General features: G+C 36.0%; 1 protein-coding gene across 1 annotated transcript; it reads right to left on the bottom strand.

Annotated features, from left to right (window-relative positions):
- Window positions 1-1,352: 1,352 nt before the first annotated feature.
- On the bottom strand, window positions 1,353-2,153 carry LOC139860119 (secreted RxLR effector protein 161-like). Its single transcript, XM_071848894.1, has 2 exons — window positions 1,608-2,153; window positions 1,353-1,466 (listed from the first exon to the last, which is right to left on the bottom strand). Exons 1-2 carry the CDS (start codon window positions 2,151-2,153, stop codon window positions 1,353-1,355), a joined length of 660 nt encoding a protein of 219 aa, XP_071704995.1.
- Between the last annotated feature and the right edge of the window lie 11,423 nt (window positions 2,154-13,576).

The following is a 13,576-nucleotide window of genomic DNA, read 5'->3' as shown; positions in this document are numbered from 1 at the left end:
TTGAAAGAACGCATTTAGGTACCAGCGGTTATAAACCCCATGCTTGAGCAGAAAGCGTATAATGATTGAATGATATGATGTATTTGGGAGTGATGAAATTCTAAGTCAGAATACCCTCCATAAAATGTCCCCATCTATCTAGGTCAATTGACATAACCCATACCACAGGCAATAGAAACAAAGTCCTGCTAATGATAGCTTCATGGACAGAATGATTTGAGTTCTCTAGATCTGAAACTCGGTCAATTCTCCCCATCGGATGTAGATAACTTAAGTCATTCTGATCAGCACATTGGGTGATCACCTCTCTCGTTCAAACTTTGAATTTATTGGATGAATAGACATTGATTTCCAATTGAGATCCCCGATTCCTTGTTGTTGATGTGGTGCACCATCTTTATTCGAATACATAATAACAGATATACATGAATCCAATATCATCTTTATTCGATCCCTGATTCCTTATTTTTTTTTTTTTTTTGGATTTTCTGATGTTTCTCTTTAACTTTTGCAAATAAAATGAAAAAAAACACAAAATGAAATAAAATTACAACGATGATGATGCACCATTTATTTCAATTGAAGATTAATCACACTACCGCCTTAATCTTTGGTGTTGAAGTAGTCTCCTTCCTTTGTGGACACCTTCTCAAATCAATAATTGTCTGTGATACGGAATTTCACTTTTCAACCCTATTAAAGTGAGAACACCCCCTTTGGATACCTGACTGACCTACTAGAAGCATTTCGGCCCAAGCATTAAAGGTAATAGAAACTGGTATGCATTCTAGACAGAGATCCTTCACTAGGGTATAAATTGTAGTAGGGGAGACCTCAACCGTCTGTTGAGTTCCTGAATGATTATTTCTCAGTACATTCTCAGTGATAGTTAGGTGACTACCATCAACCGCTGTAAATCTTTCCATGATTTCCATGTCCAGATTATCTACTTTATGTTGGTGTGATCATCTCATTCCAAAATTCAATCATCAAAGTTTATCAATTTATAATCAACTAATCATGCATTACTTACTTTATACGCAGAATGATAACATTGAAGTTCGGTAATACAATCATTTTCTATTTTAACATAACAACTTCTCATTTTCTCGTTTTTATGATTTTTATGGTTTTTCATTTTATCAATTTTCTTTTTTGTATTTTCTGGTGATGCCATTTTCTCCACTAATCTAATAAAACACAAAGCTAACTAACACAATCGTTTTGGTTTTTTTATAATAAAATGCATAACGGAAAATAAAATGATCATGCAAAACAGAAAATTAGCTAACTAAACATGCAAAATGATGCAACATGCAGAAGCAAATGTACAAATGTTACAGAATGGATGGTTATTTCAGCAACTCCTTATCAGACACAACCTCCGCCATATCAGACACAACCTCCGCCATATCTTTCACTCCAAGCACATGTAACAAAAATAGGAAGCGCGGTCTGTCAAAAGCCTTAGTAAACAAATCAGCACGTTAGGTTGTGGTACCTATTTGTAGGTAATCTATTAATTTCTTTTCATAGCAGTCCCTAATAAAATGGTACTTAATCCCTATGTGTTTGGTCTTTGAATGGTTAAAATGTTTTTTATTTACAACAATAGCAGCAGTATTGTCAACATATATAGGAGTGTTATAAATATGCAAATCGTAATCCCGCATTTGTTGTTGAATCCATACAACCTGAGATGTACAACTTGCAGCAGTAATATATTCAGCTTCACACGTTGATTGTGCAGCAGCTGTTTGCTTCTTACACTGCCAACTCACTAACCTGCTACCTAGAAACTGATAACCACCAGAGGTAGATTTGAAATCTCTTTTGCATCCCCCATAGTCAGAATCACTGTAAGCTGTCAACTCGAACCCATCCTTCTGTGGATACCATAAGCCCAAACTAGGAGTCCCCTTAAGATAACGCATGATCTTCTTTGCAGCTAATATATGATTTACATTTGGATGTGCTTGATAACGAGTACATAAACACATCACGAACATGATATCAGGTCGTGATGCTGTAAGATAGATCAATGAACCAATAATCGCTCTATATAAGGTTTGGTTAACTTTTTCCACTGTATTTTCCATTGAAATCTCGTGATTCACCGATAGAGGATTCTTAGTAACTCTTTCATCTTCCATCATGAACCGGCTCAAGATGTCAGCTACATACTTCGTTTAATGTAGAAAGATGCCTTTTTCCGTTTGATCAACCTGCAGCTTCAAAAAGAAACTAATTGTACCCAGTGAACTCATCTTGAATCATTTCTGCATAACATCTTGAAATTCATCCACCATTTTCTGATCTGTAGACCCAAAGATGATATCGTCCACATAAACCTGTACCAGCATAATGTCGTCGCCCTTTTCCTTGATAAACAGAGTCTGATTGATGACTCCTCTTCTAAAACCTTTCTTTATCATATAGTTTGACAGAGTTGCATACCAAGCTCTCGGGGCCTTGTGAAGACCATATAGTGCTTTTTCTAAGAGATACACCTTTTTCGGTTGATGCAGATCAATGAAACCCGGTGGCTGAGTCACATACACTGTTTCTTGAAGAGTGCCATACAAGAATGCACTCTTAACATCTATCTGATAAACCTTAAATCCTTTAAATGAAGCAAACGCCAAAAACATACGAATAGCCTCTAGTCTAGCAAACGAAGCATAAACCTCATCATAATCAATCTCTGGAATTTTTTGATAACCCTTGACAACCAATCTTGCTTTGTTTGGGATCACAATACCTTGGTCATCTTTCTTATTCTTCAATACCCACTTCAGGCCATATGATTTATAGCCTTTTGGTGGAATAACTAATCGTCAAACACCCAAATGATTGAATGTAGAAGTTCTTCCTACGTAGCTGTAATCCATTCATCATACTATAATGCCTCTTTGACATCATCATGTTCAACTTGCGACACAAAGCTAGAGTGCGCATTCCTGAAGATTCTTCCAATCTGATTTAAATGAGTATAAAAAGCAGTAACAACAATTGTAGAGGGTGTGACACGCTCATCTGAAGTAGAAGTTCTGTCTGCTTTAGGAACTGAAACACCTGCAGGGTCAAATACATAATCATCAAAATGTTTAAGGAGAGATACCGTTCTACTTGACCGTCAAAGTCCTTCGATCTCAGTAGGTTCCTCCGTTGTGGTCTGAATTGGTTCCTCAGTCATGGTCTGAATTGGTTCCCCATCTACCACTTCATCAGTTACTTCCTCTCCCACAGATTGTAACATAGTCTCCTCCAATTGTGGGATAGAATCATCAGAATCTGATTCATCATTATTTGTCTCAATTTCAAGAGCACTTTCCTCGGCAGCAAATGGAATATTAGTTTTCACTCGTACATTAGAAATGTGTTCAGCGGAGATACGCATGTTATACATCATTTGTGTAGAAATCTCCTTATCCTCAGAGTTTTCTTCAGGAAGATGGAATGACTCAAACAGATCATCATAATCAAATTGCCATGAATACCCTTTACCAGCTGGAACAGAAGCATGTCTTTGAATATCGATTACAATATGTTCTTCAACACACCAAGAATCCAAATTATATACCCTTTTACATGCATTCCCATAACCAAGAACCTTCCTGTGACTGCTTTCGGATTGAATTTTCCACTTGTATCCCGAACTATAATTGTACAAAGAACACCAAACGGTTCAAGATGTTTGATATTCAGTTTTCTTTTTAGTAGCAGTTCATAACATGTCTTTTCGTATCGTTTAACAACAAGTACCCTATTCATCGTATATCACACATTTGAAACTGCTTCACTCTAAAAGGTAACAGGTAATTCTGAGTCAGGCAACATTGTTCTGGTAGTCTCAATTAGAGTTCTATTCTTCCTTTCAGCTACACCAATTATCTGTAGGGTATAAGGTGAACTTAACTGTTGAATACCTTTCTCATTACAGAACTCTTCCATCTTCTGATTCTTAAATTCGATCCCATTATATGTCTGGATCCTTCTTACCTTCAACTTATATAATGTTTCAAGTCTCGTGATCAACAACTTGATTTGATCAAAAGTCTCAGCTTTATTCTTCAGTATTACTACCCGTAAAACGCGAGTACTCGTCAGTAACCACCCAAAAAAATATGAGTGACCAGTGATGCTCTTCTTGTTGATTGGACCAAAAAGATCCATATGAAGAAGCTCAAGAGGAGTATCAATGGAATGATGTTTCTTAACTTGATGTAGCTTCTTAGTTTGCTTCCCTTTCTTACACGACACACACCCTTCAGGAACATGGAACCCTTTAATATTAACCCCTTCAACCAAATTGTTGTGAACTAAATGGTTCATCTTCCAGAAGCTTAAATGACGCATCTGTTTATTCCATATTATGGACTCTTGTTCAGTAGCTTTGGACACGAAAGCTTGTTGTCCCGTAGCTGCTTTGACATAAGCCTTCAACATATCCAGAATATACAAGTCTTTACTTCTTGGTTCCATCATAAGAATCATGTTCTGAGGGACTTTATACTCTTTTCTCATAATATTACACCACTGCTCATCAAATAGAACTTTATGCCTTTTATCACAAACTTGAGAAACTGACAGCAGGTTATTCGACATCTCTTTAACATAGCTCACTTTATCAAAACTGACCGAGGAATTAGAAATCATTCCTTGAGCAGTAATAAAACCTCCTTGATCACCTGCAAAAGAAACAGGTCCTCCTTTGATAGATGTAAGATCTTGAAGCAGGGATATGTTTCCTGTCATGTGTCGGGATGCCTCGCTATCAACAATCCATGTATTTTTGTTAGGATTTTAGGGGACCTGCATGATAAGAGAAAAATAATTAGTTTATAGGGGATACCCATGCTTTATCAGCAACAGGTTTCCCGTTGACAGTAACAGCCTTTTCATTTTCCCTGCTATTAGCAGTACCCGAACTGCTAGCCCCATTTAATCCCTCATTTGTTTTCCACATTTGATATTTATGTAAAGGTTTCTTAAAATAGACGTTGTTTTGATCCACCTTTGAATCATTTACAGATTTGTACGGATGTGCAGGAATCACATGTTTTTTAGACTTTCCCGAGGTAGGACTGGAAGACATATGATTCTTCAGAGGAGAAGCTGATCTGTAGTTATGAAATCGCTTGGGAGGGCTCAGCTTAATTCTCCTCCTAGGTGCAATAAACCTTTTAGGATAATTAATGGCCCTGTGACCTCCCAACCCACAATGAAAACATGAACGAGTTTCCAAATTATCTCCCCTATAGTAAGAATCAAACGTAGGGTTATGTCGATTTGGGGATCTAGGTCTTTGAGGTGTGGATGGGGTCCTACCATTTACTGGCGATCTTTCTGGAGTCCTAACCGGAGACCTTTTAGGTGGAGGAACATACTTGGGTGGTAAATTACATACTGGTCTCAAGAAGTCCTCCTCTTTAAAACTAAGACCTTTAACAAACTTAATCGGGGATCGGTTCTTAATTTTGATTAGTCTCTGATTAGCAGTGTTTTTCAGAATAGTCACTGGCTTGAAATTTGGTTTTCCAGTACTATCTATCTTTGTGTTTACTTCCTTAATGGTCTCTCCTACAACTACATTAGGAGTCTCAGAACTATCTAACCATTTTCCCTATCCTGTTCAGTCACAATGGGTTGAATCGGAACATAGTCCTCTCCAAACTATTTCTCAGGTAGTGAAAAACTATAATCATGCTCAAATGGTGGAGGACGCTGCTTATAGTCAACACTAGATTCCTTACCTCCTACCGTCTGACAATATTCTAACACAAGCGCAGACCTCTTAAAGATATATGCCTTATCTCTTTTAGTTTTAAAACTAATCCTTAAAGATTATTTTTCTCTCTTAAGGGCATCTATCTCAGCAGTATACTTCATTATGGTTTGAGTATTGAGCATCACATTAGACATCAAGTCTGTCACCTAGTTCTCTAGAGTTTTAATGATTTCCCTAAACTCTTTCTCTCTACTTCTATAGAACATGTTGTCCTCATTCTATCTCTTAAGTGTCTCATTGCCTTTCCTAAGCACTTCAATTTCCTATTCTAAGGTAGTACAATTATTACAGTTTAGGCAAATCTCAGTCAACTTCTTAACATGTTGTTCCAATTTAACACATTTAGGACATGCCGTAACATATTCTCTAAGTTCTTTAAGTTTCAATTCTAAACTAGCACAATTTTCACAAACATCATTAGTTTCATATTGTACCTTTGATTTGTTAGAAGAATCTGCCATGAAAGCATAGAGACGCGTGACTTTTCATCAGCTAGACCAGATTCTGATTCGGACTCGATTCGGATTCCGAACTCGAGCTATCTGACCCAATTTCCATGCTACCCATCTTTTCCACATTTACCGTATCTGCAACATTATCAGTCTTAACCTCATCATTACCGGAATTACTACCTGATGACTGACCTCCATTCTCACAAAATTTCCAGGATTCATCGTCTGAGGATGAAGACTCACTGTCAGTCCATACATCTCCATCAATGTGCATAGCCCATTTAAACTTCTCAATCACTCTTTTGTTCACAATCCCTCGAAGTAAGTAATTTTCCCAGTACCATGCTTGCTCAATTCGGTGTTCCATTTTGCATCCAAGGCATTTGCAAAACTTAACTCTACCAACACATCCCATCTTTTCTCTCTCAGCTTTCTCTTTCTCAACTTCTTCCTCTGCCATCCGAACTCTCACAATATTAGCATGCCAATAATAAGTATCGGTCACATCGACTGACCTGTCATATACTTCATCCTCATATGTTGTAGCCAAGGCTTTGGATGACTCGTCTATGTTCACGATTTTGATTGTGAAAGGGATTAAGAAAACCTGGCTGCTTTGGCTTGCTACAGTTTCTCTTGAAATGACCAAACTCATTACAATTGTGACATCTCACTTTATTCATATTGAAGCCAAACTTTGTGTTGTTGTTGACACCCAAAGTCTTCTCACCGATCTTCTGTAAGTACCTCTTACCTCTACGAATAACACTACCCATATCCTAGAGGATATCCATCTTCTCCATCTCATTCTCATCAATCTGATCATAATCCTCTTGTTCCAAGTGACTGTTCCCGATATGCCCATTTAACAAATCATTGTATGAGTTCACAACCATTGAAACTAACGCCATATCCTCCTCAACCCCTTGAATAGTTCAAAAACGAATGTTATCAGTTTTGAGAATCTCATAACTCTCGTCTTTGTTTGAGGTTGTATGATGAAGAACGCTTTAAGGAACAGGAGAAACATAACTAGACGTCAATTTCTAATTGTTGGAAGTGAAAGCAGTCTGAAGAGGTGCATGTTTCTTGTTTAAACCAATAGCTGGAGCTTTGTAAGCGGGGTGGATTTTGAACTAACTCCAATCTCTTTAAACGTTCCTTCAATTCAAGTTCCTTAGCCTGCAGCTTTGTGACGAAACAACTGAAGGAATTATCCAAAATAACACAAGATTGTTCAATTTGTTGTACGATTGGATCCCACTTGACCAGCAAACCCTCACGGAAGCATTGCACAATCTTCTTGTTCGTGAAGGTAATGTCACACCTTTTAAACTCTATCATTAAATGATGAAACCTTGCAACAGCCGCCTCTAAGGTCTCATCTGGCGAACCGTGAATTGTTTCCATTCTTTCTTTAACATCTTACTTTTAGTCTTTCTGTATTCAGCACTACCCTCAACGCCACTCTTTATCTCATTCCAAACTCCATACGTGGTCTTATGCGTCTCAAACTGATGAAAAATCTCCTTTGAAAGACCTTGTGTAAGATGACTATAAGCCTTACATTCCAAATTATAGTCCTCTCTTTCTTGAACTGAAAGTTCCATAGAAGTTTTTGGTTCACCATGATCCTTGAGAGGGAACTTGTATACGATCTTTAAACTGTTGTACAGTCGAGAATCAATTCCAATTAAGAACCTAGATTTCCATTCAGCGTAGTCGTCAAGAGATTCAAGCCTAGGTACTCTATAAGAACTCTCTATCTCATTTTCAGTTTGGAGCAATTTATGAAGACCAGATGAAGAGGCACCAACTAAAGAGGATTGTGTTTCGAAAGTTTCAATATGGTCTGACATTGTAACCGTACACGGATGCAGGTTTAACACAGTTACAGAAACATGGTTATAGGTTACACGGATGCAGGTGTAACCGGGTAAGTACTATACGGTTGCATAGTGTATCCGTACGGTTACAAGGTGTATTTGTACGGTTGCAGAGGTTCACGGTTGAAGGCTAACGGATGGAGTATTACATGGATGCAAGGGTGTATCCGTACAGTTGCTGTATCCGGGTGGTGTATTCATACGGTTGCAGTGTGTAGCCGTACGGTTGTGTTCTTGACGAATTCTGGGCAGAAAACTACACCAAAATTAGGGTTTTGGGTTTGATTGGATCTAGCACTCGATCTGGATCAAATTTAATGAATGTTTTACGTTCAAAACAACCCTTTTGACCAGAATAACACAATTGAATAACAAAAACACAGATTGACACGTCGATTATTTAAGATTTGATGATTTCTTCACAAAAACATCAAACCCAAACTTTTAAACACAATTTTGACACAAAATCCGATCGAATAATCACACCTACGCTCTGATACCACTTGTAGGATCGTGTAAACATGATTAAACGACTAATACTTCAATATCGAGTGCGGAATAACTCGATATTGGATTTTATATCAAACAAACACTTAAAACAAAGATCTAAACTCGTTATTATGACTTTAGAACGTGTTAGATCGAAGCACAAGAGTGATAGTACCTCTGAATGTCGGATACAATAGTTGAAAGGGTTTAGAGTTCGCAACCCTAACAATGAACCCGAGATTAACATTAAATACTACCAGCACATGCAACCGTGCGGTTGTTCATTGAACCCGTATGGATGCATTCTGCATCTGTGCCGTTGCACAACCAGTGTGTAACTTCACATTAAATGTAGATTAACTCGTAAACTATTACACACCGCATATTAATCATGATATAACTCTTATAATGAACTTGGGACTAACGTTATCACCAATAAAGGAAAAAATACTTGCTTAAGGAAATCGAATCATCGTTTAATGAAAACGAAAATCACTCGATGATTTTTCTATTACAATAATTGATATGGGATATCAATAAAATCCACATATTATTTAGTTACCGTTTATTGGACTTTCAGTCGACGTATGTGTCTAGTGCGTAAGTGTACCCGCATATAAACCTCAATTGATTATCGTACGAAGAAAACAACCCACGTTGCTTAATGCTCATGTATTCAAATCTCAATTTTACAATTCTGTGATTCTATTTAAATCAACACACAAGAAAATTGCACCTCAAATATTAATATTACTGGTTCACATGCAAAGTTAATATATCTGATAATAACTACCTCGATGAAATATTATTATGGCAAGAAAAAATAATACTCGTATATGAAAGTTACCAGACATTCCATATTTTGAGAAAGAACTAAACCGGATCCATACCAATGGATACCAAATCATTCACGTAGCAAGATCAAAGATATTCATATCGTTTCGTATCTTTCACGTATATTATAATTAAACATAATTTATACCCACATCGTTATGGTGTTTCAAGGGATAAGATAACCATTAGGTTGGTTTGATAACAATGACTGACAGCCCCACTTATTACGAAACATATCGGCGGTGGATAAATATCTCGAACGATTCGTTCATAATCTATTTTTCTTTAATATTTATCAGCTAATCGAAAAGGTTAATGATAGTGTACCCCACCTTCGGCACGATTATCAACTTCAAAGTTTGCTTCGGAGGATATGACTACAATATATGGAACGAAGGAAACTTCAGCTACAGTGAACGAGGTCATGAAATCAGAGTAACAACAGTGAGCTTAGAGCCCATAAAACCTCGGTCAATTACAATGTCAAGACTAGTAAAACTATTCTTAGCTCGGTGCACGCCTATACCACAAAGGAAAGGGGACAAGCTCACTTTCCTTTGCAGGTTTACCAAAAGAAAAAGTCAACTAGTGATCCAAAATCATTGGGAACTAGCGAACTGGTATGAAAAGCCGTTCCATTTCACTTATAAATGGTATAGACTCACTACCACAATTCTGGTCTAATACGGCAACACTATGTCGCTACATTAGGCACACATGTCGCCACAATAGACTGATTTGCGGCGACAAATACGTCACAAAACGGTCGCCGCAATAGATGCGTCACCTTTGATATTATGCGGCGTCTTTTGTGGCGACACATGTGGGGCCCACACACAGTAAAAGAAAAGGAAAAAGAAATTCTAAAATATAGTTTTTGGCGACAAATTGCGGCGACATTTATTTTTCAAATAAAAAGAAAATTAAAATCTATTATGACGTCATCTATTATTAGCGGCCACTAATGCGAAAATCTGCACAAGTCGCAGCTGCTTTTTCTGCTTCCCACGCGAAAATGCTGGGTTTTCTTCCCGCATACAAAACTTGTTATTGCTCGTTTTATAACATGCGAATCAACAAACAAATCTAGTACAAACTAAACGATTTCTAATAACACAAATTACAATCGTTTAATATACGAATTACAAACCAAATTGTTCAAAATATCAAATTCTTCAACATCCGAATTACAAACTAAAGTCTAAACATCAAAGATCCCTATGCACCATCGCCACTATCACCACATCCATCGTCTTCATCACTATCACCACATCCGTCGTCTTCATCATTATCACCACAATCGTCCTCATTGTCCTCGGGAGATGTTCTTGGGAGCCATATAAAAATCGTAATACTTTCTCCATTCACGTAACTCCATATCCGAACCCTCGAAACATTGCTGGAAATTATAACACAATTTCAAATTAACATATTAGTTCAAACAAATGGTTCACGATTCTATTTGTGTTTTACAAATTTTGTTTTTATTTATTTTGAAGTAAAGTTACCTATTTGTTCACTTAATATGCAACAAATGGTTCACAATTCTATTTGTGCCGTTTATAACTTTATTTAGCTTGTTTTTACAAATTACAAACTGATATCATTCGGAGTCATCACTAAGATAAGTGTGTGCTTCACATGGATTTGTAGCATGGACATCTACATTTATTAGCTTATTAGCAAACGCTTTACAACTCTCGATAAATGCATTAAGACCATTCCAAAATAAATTAAGGAGCAATTTCAGGGTTCAGAAATAAGCATTTCTTAAACTTCTACATTTATAAAAGGATAACTTGCCTTAACCGACAGAGAAAGTGACAATGCAACAGCACCTCTTAGATCAGACCAGATAAGTACAGTAGCTTCTTTCCAATCCAAGCCATAACCAAAATAACGCAGAAAAGGATATAATGATCCAACTACTATGGCCCGCGAAAGTTGTAGCAAAACGTAGAGTAGGATGCGGTAGCCCCAAGCACTTTCTGTGTCAAACATAATCATTTATTTTCAGGCCAATGCAATATATGTAATATGCTGCACATATAACAAAGGTGGACACGTAAACTGAAAAAGAAGATAAAGAAATGAGAAGAACATGTAAGAAGTGGTTACCTTCATTTTGAGAATGCTGTCACCTCCAAGTATACCTTCAGCTATGACTACTCCACAGACGCACAAAAAAATTATATATAATTTATTTATTTTTCAAAGTTCAAGCACTACACACAAAGAATAATAAGAACTATGGCATTTATCCCTTATTTTTCATATTAAAATAATGTTATACATGAAGTTTTTATTCCGAGAATGCATACCTCAAGATGAAGATAAGTGTATTAGCGATATATGCTACCATTTCCCTGCATTTCAACACGGGAATGGCCTTAAAGAGTATTACAACGAATTTACACTCATGCATGTTGAAATTATACGATAAATGTGACTTAACAACTAGAACAAGTACATGAGGTATTGACCCATAAGCTATTGATACCATTTTATAATAATTTATGTGATGCAGAGGTGATACCTATACCAGGGTATATTGCACAGTTATACTACTTGTGCTTTAAGTAGTATTGATAATAATAGTTTAGTAAGTAACATATGTATATTGCTAATAGAAGGAACATTAGTCACTTCATTATTACATAATTTTAGTGGCCATCCTAAAATGTGCTTAATTTTCAAGAATCTTTTTACAAGGCCTTTAGCCAGATGTGTGGCAAGGTATAACTATAACTATAACTTTATAAATTTACAACTAACAAAACATATACTGCATATCCAAAACATACATGATATAATATAAATTAAGTTCAACATAGCAACATAAATGCAGTAGGCTAGTTAGTAGTTTCCGTTGTTGTACCCTTTTTCATTCATTCAGCATTTTTCATTCTAAGTGCTCAATAATCCAAAATTACCAAATATAATAATTTCTAAGTTCAAAAATCAACAAACTTGCAAATAAATGAAAATATAACATATATAATATCATGGTTTTGCTAAAATCATACAATTGAAAACGAAAAATCTAAAATTTCATATGATTTTGCTCAAATCCGAATTTTTTAGCAATAATCTTTAGAAATTAGAAGTTTTGAGAAATTGGAGGTTAGATGTTTACCTTATACAAGATTGTGAGGTGAAATCTTGGTTAGATTCGCTTTTAAGTTGTAACTCGAGAAGAAGAAGAATTGGGGTTAAAGATGATGAAAGAAACAAGGGTTTTGAGAGAAGAAGAATTGGGGTTACAAAAATGAAAGAAAAAGGGTTTGGGGTCTGCTCAAAATTTTAATTTATTTTCCCTCCAGCGGCAAATGAAAATTTTCAAGGAAAATTGATGAAAAGTTTTCTCAAGTCTTTCTTATTTTTTTAGTTATATATATATATATATATATATATATATATATATATATATATATATATATATATATATATATATATATATATATAGGGGCAGGATCAATGGGGAAGTAACCAATCGGGGGGAAGTGGGGGCGGGGGGAAGCAAAAAAAAAAATTTCGTTTTTTTTTGAAAAAAAAATTTTCCGGCATCAAGATCACACGAAAATATGAACATTTAGAAGAGACACTTCGTGATGAATGTTATTATTTAGGCGGGAAAACGATCGACAAAAATAACATTCAAGATAATATTGTTCGTGAAAAATATGAAGGTTTTTTTTTCATGTTTTGTGAAGTAAAATTTAGCCCGATTTAGAGTTTAGGGTTTAGGGTTAAAAACTCAATCTAAATCCTAAATCTAAACCCTAAATCTAAACCCTAAACCCTAAATTTCTAAACCCTAATATCTAAACCCTAATATCTAAACCCTAATATTTAAACCCCAATAGCTAAAACCTCAAAATACGCTCAAAAAACACGATAATTGTTATATATTACTTCTTCGAACGTTTTCCCGCCAAAATAAAAACATTTATCACAAAGTGTCTCTACTAAATGTTCATATTTTCATCTCATCTATAATGTTCGTGAACAAAGTTTTTTCAAAAAACGAAAAAAAAAGTTTTTGCTTCCCCCCGCTTCCCCCCGATTGGTTACTTCCCCATTGATCCTGCCCATATATATATATATATATATATATATATATA

This window comes from Rutidosis leptorrhynchoides, chromosome 7, assembly GCF_046630445.1.
Source record: "Rutidosis leptorrhynchoides isolate AG116_Rl617_1_P2 chromosome 7, CSIRO_AGI_Rlap_v1, whole genome shotgun sequence".
NCBI classification, from domain to species: domain Eukaryota; kingdom Viridiplantae; phylum Streptophyta; class Magnoliopsida; order Asterales; family Asteraceae; genus Rutidosis; species Rutidosis leptorrhynchoides.
Note: the sequence above shows the minus strand (reverse complement) of the source record. Positions and strands in the feature narration are given on the sequence as shown.

What these genes read in the sequence shown, in the direction of transcription:
- LOC139860119 (XM_071848894.1), bottom strand. Translation starts at nt 2,153, where the DNA reads ATGGAAGATGAAAGAGTTACTAAGAATCCTCTATCGGTGAATCACGAG. An exon ending in ACAATACTGCTGCTATTGTT is followed by an intron (nt 1,467 to 1,607) that starts GTAAATAAAAAA and finishes TTGTTTACTAAG; the next exon opens with GCTTTTGACAGACCGCGCTT.